Genomic DNA, 26006 nt, shown 5'->3' with positions numbered 1-26006 from the left:
ATAATAATAAGATACATTTATAATAAGAAGAATCTACAAATCGTAAAAATCGATTTGTATGAAAATTATTTTGTATTTTGAAGTTAATTTTTAATTGAAATATTTTGTTGAATAAACTCACACACATTCATTCAAAAATAATTCATTTTTGCCTGAAATTAGCAATATAATTTTTGAAGCTTTTATTTTTTATTACAATAATTTTATTTCAGTCTGTGATTTTTTACGTAATTATAAAAATATGTGATAAAAAGTTTCAAACAAAAACGATTGTGATAAAATACTTTGAAATTTAGAACATTTATAAAAAAGTTATTTTTTTTTACAAAAAAAAAAAACAAAATATTTGTATTTATATAATATGAAAAATCACTAGAACATGCACCAGAAATTGCGATGATTACTATTAATTTATTACTAATAATAAAACTACTATTAAAATAGAAATCCGATTAATTATTATTCTTGGACTGAAATAAGTCTTGTATTTCAATTTTTATAAAAAAAAAAAATAATTTTTTATGATATTAATTCAATAAATAATTCCAACTTAGATCTTCTTTTTGTTCTGATGAAACTTGAAAAATTTATTTATTTAAAATTTTAACTATTTATTGTTTCGTTTTCCTTTTACAACTACTGGTCTATTCTTAATGTATCCTTTCCTCCGTTTTGATGTCTAAAATTAAAAGTTTTATATATATAATACAATTTTTTCATTGTTCATTTATTATCATACTTTTCTTGAAACGTAATTGTTTGTTGATACGACCCTATCACTTGTTTTTAAAGCTGGTCTATTAAACTCATGTGGTTTTTTAACTCGATATATTCTTACAAGCCAGTGTTCGGTGGTAAAAGCCTCTTCTAAATAAGTCAATTCGAAATCTTTATTTCCAATAACTGCACTACGAGTTCTATCATATCCAGCTGGACCCCTTCAATTATTTAAATGAATAAGTAAAGTAATATATACCATATTTCGTAAAAATTTTTTTTGTACACTTACCTATAATCCAAATGAACTTCACCAAATCTATAGTAACTTAATTTGTACATTAAGCAATTAAGTAACGCAGGTGCTCCCTCACTATCTATACGGAATTCTCCACGATCAGTAAAGAAATCGCTTTCACGTATATCTTTTGGATGTTCACCTTCGGCTATTCTAACCATCCACAAAAATTTGTTAATATCATCTCCAGAATACCCAATGACTCCTCCAAATATTACTAATACGTAATCTACGTCCAATGCAGTCATAATGTCATAAGCTTTATCCTCTGGGGATGACATAGCTTTTCCGACAAGAGCTATATGACTATTATTCCAAGTATTATTATCAACTAGTGTAGTACGGTTAGCCATGCCTGCTATCTGATACCCATAATCCCACCATGACATAACTCTAGCATCATCAGCAGTGTTTTGCGATAACCAGTAATATGCTTCACGAAAATCGTCCAATATGTTACGCGAACTAAAATTTTTCAATAACTTCTCTAAATAAAAAATATTAACTTCAAATATTTTACCCATCATGACTATTATGGAATGCTAATACAATGGATGGACTGGAATATGCATTACTTGTTACCCAAGTACAATGAACAGCAAACATCATCAAGAGCATTAAAATTGCAACAATAACAATGCTCTTAAGATTAGAGCCAACTCCATTATTTGTGTCATGAGAAGTGTCGTGTTTTGGACGATGTTTTAATTTGCCAGCCTAGAATTATATAAATATAAAATAAATCAGAACTATAACTTTAACTAGTATAATCATTAATTACTTTATCATACAAATTCTTCTTTTCTACAGATGATTCTTCAGTTTCTTCATTTTTGATAGGGGTGTTATCTTCTTTCAAAAATACTTCCAATAAACAAGAAAATGCCACCCCGGCTAACATGCAAACAACTGGGGTTAAAGTTAGCATCAAACGAACCATAACACCAGCAAAATAAACGGCACTAATAGCATACAGTACAACAAAAACCCTTTCGTCGTTTATTCGTTTAATGCAGTACCACAATCCTACAGGAAAAGCACATACCAAAATGTGAAGATCGAAGAAAAATGAAAACCACGTTGTCGGTTGATGCTCAGAAACCGAAGCAATTATTGGAATATGTATCTTAGCGTAGCCAGTATCCCATAATGAGTAAAACCGACCACTCCACGGAGCAACAACACCTGCCATTGTTAAACCAACCACTGTCAGAAATACTATCCCTGCTGAAACTAAGGCGCCTGCGATAAATAACTTTTTAAAATCGCTTTTCGTTAATATGGTTTGCAGGTGTTTTAAAAATGCTACTGCCATTAATAAAGCAAAAACGCCCATTGCTGCCATATGCTCACTTGTTCTAATTGGTTGGAATCCAACAAATGGAATTTGCATTGAAAATAATAACCCTAGTATGAAAAAAGTCGAATAACTTGTCAATATCCTGGGCGAATACCGCCCCATGCATAGCAGAACGAAAACATGTAACGGTATAAGATTTATTATAAAAACGTATCCTCCCCAAGCCGATACCATATAAAAATAAGATAATGCTGCCATAGCTGACCAGAAAACCGATCCCGTCTTGACCGATTTCACCCACAAGAAATATGTAAATTGTAAGGCAAATATAGCAATACCTTCATTATCGTATGAACCAGCGACTGAACGGCTTATATAACCAGGAACTATAGCAATAAAGCTGGCTGCGAAAAGACCTGCGCCTGCAGACCATAATTCTTTTGTTAACAAGTATGTTGAAATTGCTGTTAATCCACTAAAAACTGGTGCCAAAAAAACACATATATCACGTATATGAACAGGAATGTTTATTAAATGTAACAGCCAATGTATTCCACCTGAGGTTATCATCAGGCCTGGATAAACAGTACCACCAACAATACGTCCAAGTGGATACCAAGCCCTTTCATCGAACCAATTTAAAAATTTATAGAATCCATGTTGCACCATATAAGCAGTGGCTCTATAATTAAACCACGGATCAAACTCATGAATGATACTTTCGAAACGTATTACAGCAAATAATCTAGATGAAAATCCTGAAAGCCAAGCAAGCAAAAGAACAGCAAATGTTATTAAACTGGACCATCCCGCCGTCCTTCGATTTACAATTTTTGCTGGCCGATTCATGATTTTCTTTCAGCAAATATTATCGCGAACTCACTACAACAACGAATTTTGTAAAAAAAAAGTCCTTTATCAAATCATTAATAAGAACAAATGTGGAACTGACACGTCAATCGCACACCCGGCATTGATTTGGTTTTAACTGTCAAAATGGCTTTGTTCAATACTTAAGTGACAGAAAAAATTTATCTTTTCTCAAATTCAAATGTTTACTGGGAATATTCAGTATGTCAGATTTTACATTAAGAATAATAGTTCATACTATTTCTGAAATATTTTGTCAAATTTCTGTTGAAAAATTTAGCACAACATTCGAACAATAACATTTTAATTAGATATAAGGGGTTTTTAATATACAAAATTCAATGTTCGGAAATCAGAACATTAGCAAAAAATATAAGTTTATTTATTGAATTTAATACTGAGTACAGTAAGGTCCTTTGCTTTAGTAGAAACCTTCACTGGTTTATACTAAAAACGTTTTGTGTTGTATGTGCTTATATGTATGGGCGCACAAAATTGAGCAGTTTCAAAATAAGTCAACATTTAGTTAAGAACTCCTTTCATGCACTGGCATATTTGTTTATTAAAAATGCACTTGATTTTCAAAAATTATAAATTTTTGCCAAAAACGCTTCAGTTTATTATAAGTTTAGCGTATTATTTGATAGAAACCAGAAAAAATAGAAATGAGATACAAATAGACCGGTCCCTTTTAAAATATTTTAATTGCCAAAATTTTTTGATGCCTATTTCTTGAATTTTAATTAAAAGTTACCACATTTTTCTTTAAAATTTTGAATTGTTTCAAATTTCATCTCATTTATGCAATACAAAGCCTTTACAAAAATTTGTATATATATAACTTAGTATTAACCTAAACATCGACGGATGCACCATCCCTGGCCAACCATGTGTTCTTTTTTTAGATGGAATGTGGACTCTAATCTGACATATCAATATTATTATAGACATGAGAAAATGTCAAACAATTGAACTTTGATTTTAGCTGCCAAATTGACAATTGTGAAAATACGCGGCTCTGTGCTCTGTTGAATGCTAAAGTGATCCTCGTTCGGTTCGTACAAAAAATTTTTTTATCCGGATTTATTTTTAATTTTAAAATTTATTTTTAATCAGTCCGTTCGCGGATTTCATAAGGTTAGCAATATTATTGAAAAAAAATTTTCATAGTGTTCAATGTCAATTTTTTAAAACAAAATTTTAAAAATAAAAAAAGGATAAATTTCAAGGTTACGTATTAATCCTCGTGTACCTACCTACCTAAAATTCGTTAAAAAAATAATAATCGAAGTTGTGAAAATAAAAATTTATAAAATATAATCAAAAGAAATGTCGGATGAAAAAATAGTAAACGGAAATCATTACGAAGCTCTACGAGAAAAAAGATTCAATATGTACAATGCTAAAGTGTCGGTCGTTCTAGGAGCACAATGGGGAGATGAAGGTAAAGGAAAGGTGGTTGATATGCTAGCATCTAATGTAGACATTGTCTGCAGATGTCAGGTACGTCAATATTATAAAAATAAACAAATTTTCAACAATTTTAGGAGTGTAGGCGATTTTTATATAATCACAATGATTTATTTTAATTACATACTAAACAAAACCTATGATATAAATAAGAGAACAATTGTATTCAAAAAAAAAGAAAAATGTGAGTTTATTATTAAATACATCATGTATGTACATAAATATCTGTGTATTTCTGAGTTCCGTCATAAATTATTAAAAAATACAGTCAGTAAAAAAAATACTTAAGTATCACATGGTTTTTATCGACTAGTAAACATTGATTTATACACAATCGTGTGTAATAACCAAATTGTCAATGTGAAAATTCAATAGAAGTATAATAACCATAACCGTATATATTGATATAATTTCATTTTAATAAAAATTCCTAGATTGCATCATATCTTTTAAATTAATCACAATGAAATAATGTTACGGAAATTTTTGTATTTAGATACTTTTATTAATTAAAACTAAAGGCATCTAAAATGAATAAAAGCAATATTTGAGTATTGAGTTTGAATATCTTTTTTATTACAATTTTTATATATTTTTTTCCAAAAATATGTTCAAAATTGTAGACATGTTCCACCAAATTAGTTTAGGCGGATAGGAGCCTATATATGTATATGCATTGGTACTTTTGTACCAATGAAAACGAAAATTCAATCAATTCTTAGTGGTAGAAAATAAATTGTTCTATGTCTAAGCGCAAGTACAAAACGTGTTAAAATCATAGTGGCCAGATGACCTATTATTTTTCGTCCTTTCTTGAAATATATAGAGAAACGATTTTAATTTGCTGTTGCTGGTTTGGCTACAGATATCCAGCTACCTCTATACTCCAACAAGAAAAAGTTCTAGCGAAAAATTTAGTCTTGGTACAACATAAAGAAATAAAATAAATTGATGAATCCTGTTTATTTCTTATGTGATAGGTGCAGTATTTCGATTAACTGCCGTATCACATGAAAAGTATTTTTAATTACAACTTGTGAACTATTAAAATTCTTACTTACCTAGTTAAATTTTTCAAGAAATAAGTTGCCTAAATCTGCAAATGGAACAAGCAGATGCAAACAAACATCATATTACTGTAATATTTTAATAAAGAACTTATATTGCAGACTTGGTACTATTAAAATACTATAAGCGAAACATAATTGAAACCTTCGCTATATAAGCTTAAAATATGATATGTAGGAATCCGGGTGCTCAATTGATATAATTAAATTTTTAATAAGTATTTTAATAACTTACTGTTAATTATTTTTTTTTTGTTATATAAACTAAGAATTTTTATTAGTGAAAATTCAAAATCTTATATTCTAGCTTTTGTTTCCCATTGTTCTGATACATTAGTCGACCATTATTCAATGACTTATTTATATGGCGGGCAAGAATTCATAAAGCATGTAATGCACAGATTTGCTATTCTGCTTTTCGGTCGCATAAGTGCTAAATATATTAGTTTACTGGATTTACATACACGCAAAAATCTTCAAAATCAACATTCAATTTTACAAAAAAAAAAACGTGGAAATATTAAACTTGAATTGAACGGTTACATAGGAACTTAAATATAACATACATAATAATACTAACTTATAAATATTTAAACACACGTGCTAATTTTTACTACATACACATATTTATATACATATATACAACCATCATTTACCTAACACTTTTCTACTCAATAATAAATAAATAAATGCCGCATCATCGTTGTATTTTAGAGTACTTTTACGAAACATTATCTACATAATTTTGCATTTGTGTATATATACATACTAACTGGGCTCACTATCAGTTTTCAAAAAAAAAAAAAAAAACCAAAATTTAACATAATATATGTCATATGCTCGTGCTTTAGATTTTCTAATTTCGTTTCTACGCAATTTATATTTAAAAATTTTTTTATTAATTATATTAAACATTGTATTAAGTATATGAATCATAAAATATTATACAAATAGTATTTTACAATATGTAGATTTAATCACAACAACAAAAACGAACATCAAAAAAAGTTCATTAATCAGGAAGTTGATTTCATATTACTTAAGTATATTGATAATTTTATTACTTCTAAATTTGCTTATTATGAATTTTACTATTCATTCATAACTTTAAATCTATTTGGATTTTTAAAATCAATTAGGTATAATATTGTAAGAATATTTCCCATATGAAGTACGTACAGATCAAATGAGACACCTGAAATATTTTAGTTCTTATAAAAATTTAGATTACAAATGAATTAATTTGTGTATTGTAATTATAATACCAAAAATACAAGTCACTTTGTATTTGAACGATTAAATAGATAAAGAAATTTAAAATAGAAGAGACTTTTATAAACAAAATAATGCAAAACAATAACTGCGAATTGCATTATTGAGTTTGTAAACTGCAAAAGTATAAATTGATGAATATACATTTTTAACTATTCTACAAAATCAAAACAGTTCATATGATTTTAATTGAGTATTCCATACTAATTTCTCTATATTGCAAGAATTTAATAATGTTCATGAACAAATTAGACTGGCAAAATTTTGTTTATGCACACAAATATAGCACAGCTGTTCCTATAATACCGCTACATATACTGCGTTTATGAAATTATAAAATTGTCATGATCTTGTAGGAAACTAAACAGCTTATGAATGCACTACATTATATCACAAAATTTAATGATTGAATAAATTTTTTATCTATTAAAAAGTAAATATTTTGCATTTTCATAATTTTCTAAAACTCATTCAAAATTAATTTAATTTTTACTTTTATTCAATTATTCAAATTTTTTATAATGTTACCTTTAATTTACCTTAATTTGAACAATTAGTATTTTTACAATACATTTCCATTACATTTCTTAATTATCTTTGATTAACCACAAATTAGATTAATTAAGTTTAAGTAAGAATAAAAAGCTTAAGAATATAGAATTAAGTAAAAACATTTTTATAAGTAGTTTAAAGCTCATTTACGTTTTTTTTTTTGAGATTATGCAGTTTATGTTTTAAATTGCAGAACAAAATCCCAATAAATGCATAATTTTCATTAGAAATATTTCAAAGACTCAACAAGAACTTACAAAGACTTTTTTCTTTTATTTCTAACTTTATCTAACTAAATTTCCTAATAAAATAATTAATTAGAAATTTTTAAGTAAAGAGACATTATTCAATATAATTTAATCTTACCGGGCAAATTTCAAAGCTCATTTTTATAAATTATCTTAATTACATAAAATATTCGTACTTCTCAAGTACACTACATATGAAAAAATTATTTTAATTTTATTTTTTCAAGATCTAATACTCTACGATATGAAAAAGTACATATATATGTTGTTTAGATACAAAATGTAGAATCGAAATTTGATGAGCTTACAACAAAATTTTTATCTTATAAATCTGAGTGATTAACCCAAACTTATTATCGTTGAAATTATAAAATTATGTCATACTTATATGCTTATATAAATTGCGTTGTTTGCAATAATTAGAGTTTATAGTTGATCTTTTTGATATGAAAATTTATTTGGTAATATAGATATGAATAATAAAACATCAAAAAAAATTTATATAATATGAGTTATCAAATTTTATAATGAGTGCCTGTATATTTGTAAAATTCTGTTATACTTTAAATATATATAATGTATATATAATGTATGTAATTTGCAATATAGGTTCTTTCTAAAATAAATATACAATTTTTGGTAATGAAATTATTTACTATAAGTATAGCAATAAGTGTAAGTACCTATATGAATGTTTTTAAAATTGAAATTTAATTAAAATTTTATAAAAATTAATTAAAACTATAATTATAACAGTTTTGGCTGCTATTGTCTTACAATAACAATTTTTATAATTTTAAATAATTTAGAATTATTCAAAACATTTTATTAAAAAATTTAGCAAGTTATTTCAATATTAAATGCCTACCTATAGGCGCTTATTATAATTTTCAATTAGCAATCAAGTTTCTATATTGAAATACTTTTGCCAACTAAACTCGAATTATATATTTTTGCTTAAATCTGAGATGATATGTGCCGGATTGCCCTTTTTACTTGCCCTTTTTCAGAAGACTGATCTTACTTATATCGACCAATTTAACATGTGCTCCAACCTTAAAATTTTTACATTCTTTCTGCTCTGAATTGAATTAACCATAGAGGACAGAGATGATGAAATTAAATTTCGAAAAATCATTGTACGCAAATACATATGTAAAAAGAAAACCCTAAAAGACTGTGTTCTCCGTAAAAATAAAATTTTTCACGATCATCTCATTAAAGTCAAAATGACAATAAATATGAGTAGCTATAGCAAAATTTTAAAATGCTATCAACTGAGTAAATAAATAAATTTAATAAATATTCAAACAACACACTTTTTTATATTAATTTAATTTAATTTAATTTTTTTTTTTTTTTGTGTTGATCTACCAATATTTAATTTTATTTTATTTTTTTAAACAATAATAAATACATAAATTTCTTGAAAATATTAATTAACAAAATTTTCAATATTTCTCTAAGTAAACTTTAATTTATACTTAAGTGAATCTAATATGTTTGGTCAATGAATTTTAGGTACTATTCACATAAGTGCGACAGAATCTGGAATTAAATCCTAGTTAATCCTAAAATCTAGTGATTTTTTATAGGTATACATATGTATGAAACTTAAATTATCTAATGGCGATCAGGCCATACGTCAGGGCCTTACGTCAAAATTTATTAATTTTACTATACGAAAATTATAACCATAGCAAAAGTTCGTCAAGAAAATAATTTCTTTTATTTTTATCAGACAATGTCATATTTTATCTTATACATACATACATGCATACATACATATGTATGTAAACAGTAAATTAAATTTAAATTGTCTCAAGTTGATCTCGTATTTGCTTGATATTTTGTTTTGACAACATTCAATAAAAACAAATTAAATTTCCAAATACATACCGGATTCAATAATTAACGAAAACAAATCTTTAGCTTTTCACAAGCAGAAGTTCCATAAGTAATATTTTGAATCAAACAATTGAATTTTTTAAAATTTTTATTCAAAAAAAAAATTTTTTTTTTTTAAATTTAATGATGATGAAAATAATTTTGAAGATGACATGAACATGACGTATACTCGTACATTGCTGATGAAAAACTCGAAAATATTTTTTTCACTTTAACAAACAAATCTTATCTAATCTTCTTAGAAAGAATAAGAGAGTAAAAATAAAAAAATTAACTTCTTACTTTAAAATTCTTACTGAAAGAGAATATTTTTGAATAGAGAAGATAGCGAAAGATCAAATAGCTCTGACTTTTACGTAACTATTTTTTTTTTTTATTATTTTTTTTTATTTTTTTTAAATACGGTTTCGACGTAAATTTTTTAAGTAAAACTTCGCATCAGTATACGTATAAGTCAACATACATTTATATTATATATATATTTACATGCATACATATATGTTTACATAAATATATTTGTTTTGTTAGTTTATTTAAAATATAAAATTTTTGGATTTTTGCCAACAGTATAAAAATTGAAAAAAAAATTTTTGTAAAATAATAATAATAATATCATGGTATAAAATTTAAGAAATTCATAACAATGCAAAAAAATAAAACAGAAATTTTAAAGATATGAAAACAAAGTGAGAAAAATATTTTTGTTTTTGTTTTATCTTTAACTCTGAATCTACCCGGGGGTAGATACAGTTCCTTATTGTGTTCTATATACCCAATTACCTTGTATAGTGTACCATAAAATTTCAATATTATTTATGAACGCACATATAACAAAAAAAAATGAGTCTATAATTTAGTCTTTTTAACCTGAATTTACAATCTTTTGTGCAGTTCAATAAATTTGTACGATGCCAAGAACAGCACATACATATATTAGGGTCAGAGTTAAAAAAATTTGCAAAGGGTGCTTTTTTTCGGTTTGGTTTTTCGAGTTTTGTTTTTTCTTGGCCCCCCACAGTTGATTCGTTGCAGTTGCCAACTGATTCCATAATATTCAGTAGTTGATTGATTAATTCCATAGTATTGAGTAAACAATTATTTAATTTCACGTTTCAGATCTGTCGATTTAACACGTCCCCTGTCCGCTGAGCCACATATGGTTCAGGAAACGTGCGATTAATAAGCACTGATACGTTCCTGAGCCATATGTGCGTCAGGGGGTATATGAAACTTCTAAAGCAAATTATTCGACTGAACGTAACGGAACTGTACAGTTTCTACACTGGACGTGCTGGTACGATAATAAAGTAAAAAAAAAACGCCGGAACATACAAAAAAATATTTTTATTTTGCGCAGAAATCACAATTTATTATATATGGACCATATGTGTTTCAGGTAGAAATACCCTACATCCGTTTTTTTTTTTTTAAATTATTATTATTACTAAAGCCATCCTATGACTACAAAAAAAAACAAATTATTCAAAAAACCCTGTCGGCCAATTTTGCTTTTTTGTATTGGGACAGAGAACGTGTTATCTTCGAAATCCTGGAATATGATATTTATTGAATATTTTTTTTCTAGAGTATATGAAATATCTGGATTTTATTGAGTATCTAACTTCGATTGCAGCTTTGAATAAACATGTTGGACAATTAATTAATATTCCCAGACAAATTTTACCAAAGAAAATAAACGAGTGAATGATTTAAAATCTTTTAAGTGTGTCAATAAATATTAATTTCTATTTTAATAAAAATTGCGAATATGAAAATGTATAAATTTTTCTTAAATTTAAAAATTTAATTTTTAAAAAATCACCCATTATATATTTAAATCTCAGTACGGTTTTCTATATACCTCTATTTATTACACTCGTAATATATAATTTACTGTTATTATAAAAAAAATTTTAAAACTTTAAGGTAATAAATAGACACACTGCAAATCAAAAATTTATTCTGTTTTCAAATAATTTTATGGTACGTACCTAAAATTTGACATTCATTTACTACATAAATCTTTTATGATTCCATATTTTATGATTTTTACACTGAATTTTGTTATATTGGAATTTAATAAATATATAAAACATGCAATTGTTTGTGCAAAATTAAAGGTAGCTTACAGTGTTCCACAACATTCACAAAATTCAATTCGATTAAAAAAAACCAGCAAAAATAAATAATTTTTTCAATATGCTTAGCAGTTTAAGTGTTAAATTCTTCCCTTACATAAATTTAAAAAAATTACAAATTTGCTTTTTTTTTTCAAATTTTCAATAAAATCTTAATTTGTCATTTGTAAATATTTAAAGAAATTGAAATTTTATAAAATGCTTTTATGCAGTTTAACATAATCAAAATCAATTGAAATTCTGCACAAACCAATTCTACATCAAACATTTGTAAATTTACCTGAAAATCAAAATATTTACAAAAATTCGGTAATATTACTCAATCACAACATCAAAAATTATGATAATCCTAAGATAAATACTGGTTAATAAAGATGAAATTGATTTAGATGCAAAATAAAATAAATAAAAAATTAGAGAAAATAGTTTTCTATATTTTTTATTTAAATTTTGTTTTTTTATACTTCGTGCATATACATACTCGTACATATATACATATCTATATGAAAACATAAGGTCAAAACCAAGGTCACTTTTAGCATTTGAAAATTAAATATTTATCTCTTTTATATCTATAGTGAAAAAGTTTTCCCTGCCCTTGAAATTTAATAAAAAAAATCAAATATATGAAAAAAAATTTTTTGCAATCATTTGAAAATTGAGAAAATGATAATGTGTGACAATTTTAAAGTAAAATTTTGGGCTATATTAAAAAAAAAAACAAAATGCTACTGGTACTAAATTTAAATTTTATTAAAAAAATACAAGAAGAACAACAATTTATTTATAAAAGCAAAAATTAGGTACTTTTGGAAATGCAGTTTAAATTTGCATTTCTAATTTAGAACTTAGCATTAGTAGCAATAGTAGCATTTTTAGTAGCAATGAAAAACGACTGCGAAAACCGCAAAGTTTCTACTTGTAGTAACGAAAGTTTTTGCGGTTGTTAAATTACTGCCACAGTCTGATTTTTTTATTCAATTCAAAAAATGAAAACCAAAACCAATGCATAACTTAGTCTAACAATTCTTCTAAATCTTCCAGCATTTTGTTTTTTACATGCAGTGTTGATTTAGTACTAAAATTAATACCACAATTTAGCATTAAATTTGTAGTTTGAATACTGTCATAACATTGCTGCATTTTCAAAAATACTTGTTTGACAGTTCTCGTATAATTATCAAATTATTGCATCTATTTCGACAAGGAATTTGCGGCAGACATCTCATGTTAAAAATTTATACTTTTACGATCATTGTCTTGCAGATTACTCAGAAAAAAAAACACTTAAAATATTTTTCTAAATTTTAAAAATTTTCAAAATTTTAAATGGTTTTTTTTTTTAAATACCAAATGTATTAAAAAACGTGCTCCGATTCAAAAATAGAATCAATTTCTATATATTAGCACAATTGTTTATATGTAAGTTTGCATCTTAAAACAAAAGCGAAATAAATATTGAAGAAAACTAAACTGTTTTTAACTTACGATATTTTGGAAGCGGATCACATCCTCCCCGTACATACATATGTACATGTGCGCTTGTATATTTTTATTAAATTAATAAATAAGCTTTTTCTGAATTTTACGTAAGTAGGGTTAAGATGAAAATTTACGCAGATTCCATAAGTGTTAATTGTAGTAAAGAATTAATTAGTGAAAATTAATTAGTAAAAACGAACAAAAATATTTTAATATTAATAATTATTAATAGTTAATTGAAACGTAGAAAATGCTTGGATCGCAAATATTCATAACAAAATTAATTGTTTGTAGTTGAACTCTTAGATTTTAAGGTATAGGCGTAATTGAAGATGACATTGATTGTGTATGTCAATTACTCGCAAAAAATATATGATTTACATGAAAATATTTGAAGTATTGAATAAAATCGCAGATTTCCTTGTATAGAGACTCCACTGTACGTATATTGCTTCGTCAGTTATTTTAGTTTTTAAAGATCAACTCTAATTACAAAGTATTATTTTGTCTTTCATTTCTTCCCCGTTCTTTCTTCTTGTACTTTTGTGTAACAAATTACTCAAGCAATAAAACAGAATTGCCTTTTTGGTTTTTTTTTTTTATTCACATTTCGATAATGTTAAATATAAATATTTTGAATCATTCACAATGTATGTATGTAAACTTTGTGTGCATACTAATTTGATTAGATGGTTTTGTATATTTATTAATATTTGCGTGACATAAACCATTTTTTTTTTCATTATAATTTTTTTTTTTTCGATATTATTGTTATGAATCAAAACTGTTATTCATATTTAATCAAAATTCGAAAAATTTCAAAAATTAATGTTAAAATCATTAAATATTTTGTATTACTTGTGTTTTTACTATTATTTTTTATTGATGAATAACATAAAAATGTCAAACAAAAATTTACGTACATATATGTACTATGTTAAAATGTTTAAATTCGAATCTATCGAAATTTTGGAAAAGTAAGTGTTAGAATCGTTAACAAGACATTAAGAATGTTAAATATTTATGAATTTTGGGTTTGATTTATTTAGCTGAACAAAATTATTTTTATAGCCTCATATTTTATGTCAAGCTATATATATATTGGACTACAGTGAGAATAATATGTCAATGTTTCATTATAACTAGGAAACTCACCCAATCAAGAATTTTATAATGTAATTTAATGTGTATGGCAGTTTGATGGTAATAAAAGAACGTGTTACAAAACAAAGCAGTAAATAAAGACGCCTAAAAATTTTTCTAAAAGAATTCATTCTCGATTTAAAAATTGTTGAATTATAATTGGTAAATGTATAACAAGTTTGTGTTTCAAGCATGAAAACTAATTTATAAACTTAAATATTGGGGATTTGATACTTTTTTTTTATATTGAAATGTCAAGCCATCTACCGGAAAAAAATGTTCGTAACTACTCCTCCTATAACTTTTATCGTCTACAATTTTACATGGGCTGCTGTACTTTGAGTGCGCTTTGGAATAGAATTACGTTATGTATTTGTGAATCGTAAAAGCAACGCTTACAGCGCTCGCAATACACGAGTATTTTAAATCAAATGTCAGAGTTCTATTTCATTTTTGTTTTTTTTTTTTAAACTTATACTTAATATTATTTACATAGAATGAATTTTATAATAAAATATTTAAAAATAATATAATATTTACGTAAAATAAAAACGGGCGTTTTTATTAAAATTTCCGTTTTTATGACAGCTCCCATAATATTTTTATTTATAAATATATAAATATAAGTATGAAGTATAAATGTATGTATTCAAATATAAAAAGCATGTGTATCTGTCACCAAAATGCAAAATCATATAATACTTATGTATTACGTAATTGATTTGAAACACACAACATTTTAATTATCTCGAATCTTTTTTTTTTAATATCTTTAAATATTTTTATTCTCTTTATGAATTTATTTATATCTTAACAAAAATATATGTATATCTATATTTAATATATAAATAAGTATATATATATTAAAATTAAAATTTATTGCATTTTCCAGGGAGGTAACAACGCCGGTCACACTGTAGTAGCAAATGGAACAGAATTTGATTTTCATTTATTACCTAGTGGAATTATAAATGAAAAATGTATTTCAGTAATAGGTAAGAAAGAAATAATTACATAAGTATTTTTGCTGAATTTATTAAATTAATTTTAAATTTAATTAATAAAGATTTGAAGAGGTAAGAGAAAAAAAGTCATCTCCAACAGTGGTATGAGTTTTAGACTCAATTTCTTCTCTAATTCATCTAATTTCATTTATAGAACAAAGCTTACATATCGATTTTTTTTAATTTATTCTATAATCGCGGTGCTTGTTACATAATTGATTTAAACCACACAACATTTTAATTTTCTCGAATTTTTCTTTCTGACTCATAAGTGTTTTTATATCGCGTATAATCTTCCAGCCATTTAATTTTTAAGGGCAACCATATTTTGGCACTTCTTTTAATTTAATTTAATTAGAGTAATTTTCTTATTAGTGAATTTTTTTTGAATTCAGGAATTGAATAATTTAAATTTATGAGAATACAATAAATGGGCTCTACTGTATCAAATATTTTTAAATAACCAAAAATAAAGGGAATTTCCCTTTAAAAATTTTGTATAATATGCACAAATTATCATTTGAAATTCTAAAAATTAAAATTTTTGATTATTATTTTAATTAATATCCAAATTGTTTATTTGAAAACTTTAAATCTTCAGTTTTGCTTACGTTTTTTAAATTTAAGCAAATATTTTGCAAATTCATATCACGAAAAACTATTATTTCAGCAATATTAAAGAATAACATTCCAATAATTATGAAGCATTTTTTAATTCATATATGTAAGTGCTTGGTAATGATTTAAGTTATTTTTACGGATAAAATAATATACTTCCAAGATTTGCTTACAACAGCAGAGCACGAAAATCATAAATTGCAGTAAACAACAGCTTACAAACAAATGCACGGAAATCATAAATTTTGAACAGATATGCATGTACATTATGTATACTTATATGATACATACGTACGTATCAAAATACATGAATAGAAAGTGACTAATACATAGAAAACGTCTTTGAACTTCGTATACAAATAAAACAATATTAAATTTTTAAAAGTTACATACAAATAAAAATCTAATTTGTACCAGAGCAATGTTAGAAAAAACCAGATGTATTGAAACAAGTGTCCACAAAATTTTCATGTCTTGATAACAATTCGAAACAATTTATGTTGCCATATAAGTAATAAGCATTAAATTTCTTGATTAACAAATTTTCATTACATTTACGAACACAATATTTGTATATATTTCTAAATATACAGATATTAATATACAATTTCTTACACGTATATGTATATACATATTAAAAAATAACCCATTAATAACTGTTAACCTCACTGATAAAAAAAAATAATGCTCAACAATTGATTAACATTTACTATCAATTACGTTTGCAGCACGTGAGAAATCGATTACGAATTAAATTGATCAAAACTGTTATAATTGTAACATATGTATAATTGTATGTATTAATACTGCTTTATGCAAATATGTTATTGTTATACAAGAACAGCTGACTGTTGCATATGGTTCATTAGCATTTTGAAATTAGTTATAATATTGTAATTATGATTTATGAACCATACTTTCATATTTTATTTTCATACTTTATAAAAATATTTTTAGCAGTTTCAGAATAATGTGTTATACAATGCTAACAATATTATTAATTGGTACAGGCACATGTTGAAAGACTGCTCATATAACGGTTGTTTCTATATAACGGTAAATTTCGCGTTTCAAAAATAAGTTATAAGTTATAAAGGAAGAAATATAGACCATAATATTTAAAAAAATAATATGAAAACGTCCCAAGACTAACAGGACGTCGTATGGAATAGAGTTGAAACGCAGAAAATGAAATTTTGAGATTACATATAGGGTATCCTATAGTAAAATTACAGAATTTTTTGTACTTACTCGTCATTATTAACCCTGGTTTTTAAAATATTTTTACTGCAAAAGAAGTATTTTTGTTAAAAGGTTAATCATTTTTGAATAAATCAATTAGTGTTGTTAAAAATAAATCAACATTTCGGAATCTTATTAATTAATAGGTACTTTTACAAAGTACTCAGAATAATAGCATTGCCAAGCAAATATTGACACAAAGAATGAATTCTTAAGAATGCAATTGCTTAATAGAATTTTATAATCCATTAAAAACAGTAAAATTTTACGTAAAATTAATTGTAAGCTGTCATCAAAATTTTATTGAAAAAATGTAAAATAATTGATTACTTATAATATAGTTTCCACCTTTCGAAACTAGTGCCGCATTTTCATTTTATCACAACAAACAAAAAATTATATATATTAACATTGTCAATAACTTTTTAAGCATATGCATATTTAATATTTTCCCTGATTTATAAGTATTTTTACATTAGCATCAATAAAAAACAGCTGCTCCTGTTAGAGTTCTGTAAAGCTTTTGGGGATTCCCATTAGCTTGTCAATCAATCGAAAGGTTAAGTGCCCTTTTTTAATTTAAATTCATTTATTTATGTTTTAAAAATGAAAAATGAAAGAGATAAAAACAAAATCAATTTCAACTAAACATATGGAACACAACTTTTGTAAAATCAGGAAAAATATGAGCACATCTTTTTACAAATTCCTCTCCGCAAACGTACTAAAAAAATTAAAGTTTCTAACATCTCAAAATTTAGGAATAAAATCCAATTTCTTTTTTATTCAACCTGAGTTTGATCTTAATTTTTCCATTATTTTTAAGACTAAAATTGCTGGTCGGAATTAGGAAGATCTTTTAAAAAGAAAAAGCGTTCCCGTATTTTAAAAACTTCTACACATAAATCAATAAAAAAGGTTAAATAAATTAATTTGTTTAGCGAGTCACTTCAGTTAAATGCAAATGTCATTGTTTTCAAATTACGTCATTGAATTTTATTTAATTTTTATTTTTGCAATTATACTTACTCATGTTTTATTCAGATTAATTGCAAGAACACACCAATAAATTAAAATAAAATTGTATTTTTTTAGTTGACAAACATTGTTGTAACACTTGGTATATAAAATAATGTTTCTTAAATGTTTTGTAAATTGATTGACGAAATTTCTTCAATTTTATTTTTAGAAAAAAATTGGCAAAATAATTTTTTTTTAATTTTGTTTTATTTTATTTTATATGTTTAATTTTAAGCCATTAACAAAATTCTACTAAGAATTGAAACTAATAAATTAACTAAAATTCTATTTGTATGTAAGTATATAAATAAATGCAAGTGAAAGTTCATAGACAAAGGTAGTTTACAATTTTAAATATAAACATTATTTTCAATAACTTGTAATTGATTACTTTGTCGTAAAAATTTTTATCAGAAATTTTATATAAAAATAAGTTTTTCCTTAATTTAAAATTGAATTTTTTTTTTCATATTATAATCGTAACATAAAATTGTTTAGATATAAAGTTTACATTGTAAATTATGCTTACTAGAATTCTTTAACTTAAATTAAATTTTGCGCTTATTTGAAATTCGAATCAAATCACATGATTTACAATCAATCACATGATAAAATATTTTCCGTATGTTTGGGATAAATTTAGTAATTGAATTAAAGTTAAGACGCTTACTCTAATTTACTACATTAAGGTATTTTATTAGAGCAAAATTTTGTACTGCTACAACAATTTATAACATATTATTATTTTCATATGAAAATTTAATAAATTTGTTGTTTATTGTGTTTGTTAAGTTTGTCAAGTATGTATGTACATTAATTTCATTAGGGATATGTGATAAAGAGGGATTAATAATTTGCAAAATCATACTTGACAATACAACATTTTGACATAACTGACACCTATTTAACAATTCATATTTAAGTGTAAATGTCACATAATTATTATTTAACATTTAAAAAATAAAAATTATATAAAAATATCAAAATACCCTTTTCAGATTTTCTTTACGAACATTTAGAATGAATTTTTTTAAGTTCTTTACTGAAATAAAATTAAAAATCTAAATAATGATCTTGATATTGTTTTTTTATTTGACATTGATTTCATCATGTAGTGTTTGTATGTCAATGTTAGCGTTAAATTCTTATATCACTTTCTACAAATACAAAACATAATTTAGAAGCAAAACATAATTTTTTGTTTGTTGAACGCCATCCAGATATTTGTTTTTTTTTTTCGCTATTTTTCCTTTTTTTTTTCCTTTAACTTAAAGCTGAAAAATGCGAAAAACGATTTATTTTTTTTGTTCTTTCTTTGAATTTTCGAAAACATCACTATTAAAATTTCTATTATTATTTCAATGAATTCGTCATTTTTCTATTCGTCTATTGTTAATAAAAAAAAAAACGTACATATTAATAAAATGTCATTGTCTGTGTATGTTTATTTACTTTGCTAATTTCAGGTGATCCACGTTTTTAAAATTATATTAGTAAAATATTTATAAGTTGTATGTATGTTTGCGTATTTAAAATTTATGTATCCGATTACAAAATAAATACATAAATAGAAATAATTATAAAAATTAAAAACTATTTATTTTCTTCATTTCATTTGAAAACTGTTTTGGACATTAAATTTATTCCAAATGAACATCCTAGTTGTATCAGTCCAAGCCGATCTCGAATAAAGAGAGAATCAAATTAAGTCACAAACGTTATAACCCTGAATTTACAACATTTTTACGAATTGTAGCCGTCTTTGATATTCCAAAACATGTTGTCCGATAAACGCAACTGTTACCCTAATATGCATTAAGCATTTTGTTTGTAGTTTACAATATCATTTATAGATACACATATATTACATATACAAAAAAGCCACTTCTAATTGATTCAAATCGAAAATATCATGGTCTGTAACTTTGATCCTCAAAATTTCAAATCATATTCTAAGAAAATTTTTAAATAATATATTTCAGATAATATTTTCTTAATTTCTAATTAATTTTTTTTTCTCGTATACGATAAGAAATAATGTTATTAAAACAAATATTTATCTAAATTTTATTTAAAGTCTTATGATATAATAATTGTTTCCTAATCATAATTTGAATTGTGAACGCAAACTTTATTTAAGACTTGCCGCCTTTTCATTTAATAGCTGTCATAATTTTAATAATATTGTAAACAATTAAATTATATAATAATATTTTAATAAATTGTATGCTTGAGTAAATTTCATATTTTGTGAATTTGCCAAATCAAGATTTTAAAAATTATTTAATGCTCTACTGATTCAATTTTGAATAAGTACATTTAAAATTTTATAATTTATTAATACGTAACAGAATTTTACTGTAATAAATTGTAGTCAAATTAAAGCAATTATTTGATGAGCACAATAATTTTGTAAATAATTGTGCTCGTATTATCGCTCTGGGATAAGATTCGATTTATTTGATACCTTATATAACGTTTGTATAACGTTTGTTCGATTTATTTGATACCGATTTATTTGATAAAATAATATGAATATTGCATATAAACACATATAAATATGAACGAATGTACGATTAATGAAAACGGCAAGTCCAGAACTTTTAAAAGAAGTGTCTTGCACCTATATTCTTTAAATAATTTAAACAGAACTTAATTTCATTAATATTAAAACGGTACGGATGTCGCTGCAAAATTATTCTCAAAAAAAATAAAAATAAAAGAAATTATTTTAAGATTTTATTATTTCTGTCATATAACATTAATTTAATCCACAAAAATAGAGGTTAGAGGATGTCAAAATGTCAAAATCATATAAAAAAACAAATAATTCAAATAATTAATTTTTGGATATAACTTGTATATAAGAATTTTTCTTCATAAAATTTTAATAGACAAATTCATTTATAATTAATCCTTTCATTGCTCATTAAAAAATTATAAGTAAAATAGGAGGTACGTTAAGTACAAATTTTATTACTTACTTCAGATTACCATTATGGTTTCATAATCGATGCTATACGTAATTATAATTTTTTTTTTGATTTAATTTTCAAGGTTTTTCAAAAGTATATAGGAAAAAAAAAGTAAAAGAAAATCTTTTCTTGTCATGCAATACTGAATATTTTTCTTTACACTCCATTCTGCTTACCAAGACCAAATAATAACAAATAATAAAGCATAAATATTAAAATAAAATTAAATAAAATTAAAAAATCATGTCACAGAGTTGAACCATCACATAATTAAATCTATACATAAACTATAAACAAAAAGAAAAAACCAAATCAAAAAAAAACATTTTTTGTCATACAACCAACCGACAATGAAAAACTATGCAAATATCCCTTTGAAAAAAATGAATTTCATATAAAATTAGAATAAAAATAAAGAAAATAATTGAAAGTTTCCATAAAAGTTTATAAAATAATGAGAATCAACCTATCCTCCAATTTCCAATGACATTAATAGGCTTATTATGCATTGCGAATTTTGTTTTGCGAATTCAATGAAAAATGTGGCGAATGAAAATATCGTGTGACAAGAATGCGAATTTGTCAAAAGATGTGTAAAGAATTTCAGGGCGCTTAATGAAAAATTTGTCATTTATATACCACTGCGTAAACGCTAAAAAATACTGCCATTGCGTAAAAAATCCATTTGCCATGCATACGCAATACCAAATCGTCACCCCACTAATCGAATATACATAAGCTTATCGATTACAAAATTTTCGTTTAATAACTAATAAATTGAATCTCACTAATTAAAAAAAAAAAATAGAAAAAAAAATTTTAATTCACGAATTTTATTTTTTTATTTTGCAGGTAACGGAGTTGTCATACATTTACCAGGTTTATTCGATGAAATAGCTAAAAATGAAGCTAAAGGCCTTGCCAAATGGGAAAATCGTTTATTGATATCAGATCGTGCTCATTTAGTTTTTGATTTTCATCAACAAGTTGATGGACTTCAAGAAGCAGAAAAAGGCAAAAAATCATTAGGTACAACAAAAAAAGGTATCGGTCCAGCATATTCAAGTAAAGCTTCAAGAAATGGAATTCGTGTTGGAGAACTTTTGGGTGATTTTAATTTATTTGAAGAAAAGTATGAAATAATTTTATTTTTTTATTTGAAGAAAAATTGTATAGTTATGTATTGTTTTTTTTCCATGATATAGATTCAGGTCACTTGTTGCAAATTATAAGAGGCTATTTCCTGGTATCGAAATTGATGAAGAGGCGGAATTGCAAAGGTTTGTGTTAATTAAAAATTATGTATAATTTTTGCAAAGCTATGCTTAGCATACCTAATAATATAATATACTCGTATAATTTCATACACTAATATAATTAATTTTGTCCAACAGATACAAAGACTATGCTGAAAAATTACGTCCATTTGTTAAGGATACTATATGTTTCTTGCACACAGCATTACGACAGGACAAAACTGTACTTGTGGAAGGTGCAAATGCAGCTATGTTAGATATTGATTTTGGCACATATCCATATGTAACAAGCAGTAATTGCAGCATCGGTGGGGTTTTAACTGGTTTAGGATTGCCACCACAAGCTATTGGAGAGGTTATTGGTGTTGTTAAAGCTTATACTACACGCGTAGGCGATGGTCCATTCCCCACTGAACAACTAAATGTATGTATCAATAGCAATTCATAAAATTATTTTATTATTTTAAGCAATATAGTATTTTAAATTTTATAATAATACATAATAGCTTTGCCAAAAAAAACATCTAGTATAACAATTTGTAAATTAATATTAAACATTTTAGGAAATAGGTGATTTGCTTCAAACAAAAGGTGCTGAATTTGGTGTTACCACAAAAAGAAAACGGCGTTGCGGCTGGTTAGATCTTGCACTTTTAAAGTATACATCACTTGTAAATGGATACACATCGATCGCTTTAACAAAGTTGGACATTCTTGATACATTGAAAGAAATTAACATTGGTGTCGCGTGAGTAACAATATAATATAACAATATTTATGTACTATATACATTTGTACTCAAAATTATTTTAAATTATGTAATTATATTCACATAAAAATTATTTTTTTTTTAATTTCAGTTACAAATTGAATGGAAAAATTTTAGATCATTTTCCAGGTTCAATTTCTGACTTGGAAAAAATTGAAGTTGAATATGTAACATTACCTGGATGGGAATCAGTAACAGCTAAAACGAGAAAATTCAGTGATTTACCAAAGAATGCACAAGAGTATGTGAGGTTCATTGAAAATGAATTAGGTATACCGGTGAAATGGGTTGGTGTCGGTAAAGGACGCGAATCTATAGTTAATATTCATCAATAATATTTCTAAAATTAAAAATAATTACAGGATAACAATAATATTTTACATGTTAACTATAGAAGTAGCGTTTATTTTACTTATTTTGCAAAAGATTAAAATTATACATAATTATTATAGTATATATAAATACATGTATGTATAAAATTTTGAAATTGTAAAAAAAAAAGCTGACTTGCAAATAAAAAAATAAAACACAAAAAATAGGCGACGGCATAGTTTCAACAAACAATTGGGAAAGACTATAAATTTTTAAGCCCACCTTTTTCTGATATTTAATTCACAATTCTAAAAGATGAACCTAAAATTTTTGGATTGAATCTTTTAAAAAGCAATTTTTCATATTCAACTAAAAATAATAAATAAATAAATAATTTCCAAACGCTTATTAATGCCATTCAAATTCAAAATTTAAATGAAATTTCTTTTTGTTATATAATTTAATATGGCATTATATACAAAGTGCTGTAATTATTTTTAAGTTTTACAATTAGTTATTATTTAAAATAAAAAATCGATGCTAAATTGTGGTAATCATAAGTAATATATTTGTAAAATAATTAAACAATTTTACAGCAAATATATTAATAATATAATAATAATAAATATATAAATATTATATTGCATAAATAAAAAAATTTCTTTTATGTGATAACTTTAATGAAATGTTTTTTATTTTAAGTAAGATTTGTTTACCTACTTTTCAAAATCATGATTATATAAATATTTTAAAATGATAGCAAATTGTTTAAATTTTTATTCAAAGTAAAAAACAAATGATTTTAAGCTCAAAAAAATTTTAAATTAACTTTTTTGTTAAAACAAATCTTTAGAAATAAATTTCTATGTGCGACAGAAAAATTTAAATCAAGCATACATACATAGCTGCTACTAAAAATTTAATTAATAATATTAAAATTGGTGTGATGAAAATTTTTTATTTCCTAAATTAAATTGTTAATTGAAGTACTTAGAAAATAGAAACGTATAACATTAAAAATTGTAAAATTATCTTAATTTTTATTGTACTACGCTGGTTTTAAATATTAAAAATGAAGAATAAAAAACTTAAATAAATCTTAACAAAGTGAAATTTTATAAAATTTTAAAAAGAATGTTTTAAAATTATAACACTTTTAAAATAGAAATAGCTGTGGATGACTGATTAAAAATCGTATTTAAATTACAAACAGAACGTGCTGCGGTTAATTTTATTTTTTATATATTTTTAATAATTAATATTTGATAATACAACAACCACAACATAACAAAAGTATCATACGTTCAGGGTCTTACAATATTTTCAGCAAGTATTTAAAAAACAAGTTTATTTAAATTGAACACATAATTTATTAAATTCATAAAAGTTTTAAGTAACAATTATCAAGTGATCAGAATTATTAGTTAACTATTACCAACATAAACAAGAAGATGTAAACTCTTGTACAAAACTCCTTTAGTAAAGAAATTTAAAGAAAAAAAAAATTTTTAATGTGTACCTTTAAGAAGAGCCAAAAATTAAAAAATCTTCATTAGAATTCAGAAAAATCACACTAGGTTTTAAAAATCTTTTATGGGAGTTTACAAACTGGTTTGCATTGTTGTGAATATTGTAATTTACAATGTGAAACTGAAATATTTTTTTGCCTGTTAATCTAACCAATTTTGTTGTCTATCATAATTCAATGGTTGTCCATCAAGTTAAACAATTACAATGATTATTAGTTTCTTTATTCTTCAAAAATATTTTCATGAGTCTTTGATGCCTAAACTCCCAGAATTATAACTGTGCCCAATTATTTCGAACTATTTTTTAAAATTTGGAAAATATTTTTAGAATTTCTTACTAAATAGTTGTAGTAACATTTCCCATTATTAAACATACTTAAAAATTTTAAAATTAATTCTAATTTACGATGCAAATTTAAAATTTTTTGCTTTTTTTTCGTTTCCAATGCGTAATAAAAATTTAATAAAATGTACTTAATAAACATTGAAACTTAAAAATTTTATTGCGCACAAAAACAAAATGTTTTGAACTATAGAAAACATTTTTAGGCTATTTTTTTTATTGAAAGGGTGCTTAATAATTTTAACCTTTTTTTTTTAATCTTTGTATATTAAGCTGAAATTAAAAATAACTTTCTGCAAAACGGTTTTATGTTGTAGTTTTAAATTTAGGTACATTATATTATATAATTTTCTAGTTTAAGAATTTCAACTATTCATATTAATCATCTAATAGTTTCGATGATAAAATTAATAGTAAATAAAAATGTATTAATAAGAAAATTTAATAAAAATTAATATTGTGAACAATTATTG

General features: G+C 24.7%; 2 protein-coding genes across 2 annotated transcripts; one reads left to right on the top strand and one right to left on the bottom strand.

The window, feature by feature from the left end:
• Positions 1–151: 151 nt before the first annotated feature.
• On the bottom strand, positions 152–3281 carry LOC129607070 (dolichyl-diphosphooligosaccharide--protein glycosyltransferase subunit STT3B). Its single transcript, XM_055517782.1, has 5 exons — positions 1797–3281; positions 1536–1732; positions 1010–1480; positions 740–938; positions 152–679 (listed from the first exon to the last, which is right to left on the bottom strand). Exons 1-5 carry the CDS (start codon positions 3162–3164, stop codon positions 608–610), a joined length of 2307 nt encoding a protein of 768 aa, XP_055373757.1. The 5' UTR covers positions 3165–3281; the 3' UTR covers positions 152–607.
• A 914-nt stretch (positions 3282–4195) lies between these two features.
• Positions 4196–26000, top strand: LOC129607071 (adenylosuccinate synthetase). Its single transcript, XM_055517783.1, has 7 exons — positions 4196–4688; positions 15358–15460; positions 22177–22456; positions 22530–22604; positions 22719–23004; positions 23144–23328; positions 23441–26000. Exons 1-7 carry the CDS (start codon positions 4515–4517, stop codon positions 23682–23684), a joined length of 1347 nt encoding a protein of 448 aa, XP_055373758.1. The 5' UTR covers positions 4196–4514; the 3' UTR covers positions 23685–26000.
• Positions 26001–26006: the final 6 nt, after the last annotated feature.

This window comes from Condylostylus longicornis, unplaced genomic scaffold, assembly GCF_029603195.1.
Source record: "Condylostylus longicornis isolate FDR11 unplaced genomic scaffold, ASM2960319v2 ptg000026l, whole genome shotgun sequence".
Lineage (NCBI taxonomy): Eukaryota > Metazoa > Arthropoda > Insecta > Diptera > Dolichopodidae > Condylostylus > Condylostylus longicornis.
This window is presented reverse-complemented; position numbering and strand designations above follow the sequence as displayed.

Excerpts from the sequence above, each read along its gene's own strand:
- LOC129607070 (XM_055517782.1), bottom strand. The coding sequence starts at position 3,164 with ATGAATCGGCCAGCAAAAATTGTAAATCGAAGGACGGCGGGATGGTCC. Across the intron at positions 1,733-1,796 it reads AGAAGAATTTGTATGATAAA|GCTGGCAAATTAAAACATCG; the intron begins GTAATTAATGAT and ends ATATAATTCTAG. Across the intron at positions 680-739 it reads ACAATTACGTTTCAAGAAAA|ACATCAAAACGGAGGAAAGG; the intron begins GTATGATAATAA and ends TTTTAATTTTAG.
- LOC129607071 (XM_055517783.1), top strand. The coding sequence starts at position 4,515 with ATGTCGGATGAAAAAATAGTAAACGGAAATCATTACGAAGCTCTACGA. Across the intron at positions 22,457-22,529 it reads TTTAATTTATTTGAAGAAAA|ATTCAGGTCACTTGTTGCAA; the intron begins GTATGAAATAAT and ends TCCATGATATAG. Across the intron at positions 23,005-23,143 it reads TCCCCACTGAACAACTAAAT|GAAATAGGTGATTTGCTTCA; the intron begins GTATGTATCAAT and ends TAAACATTTTAG.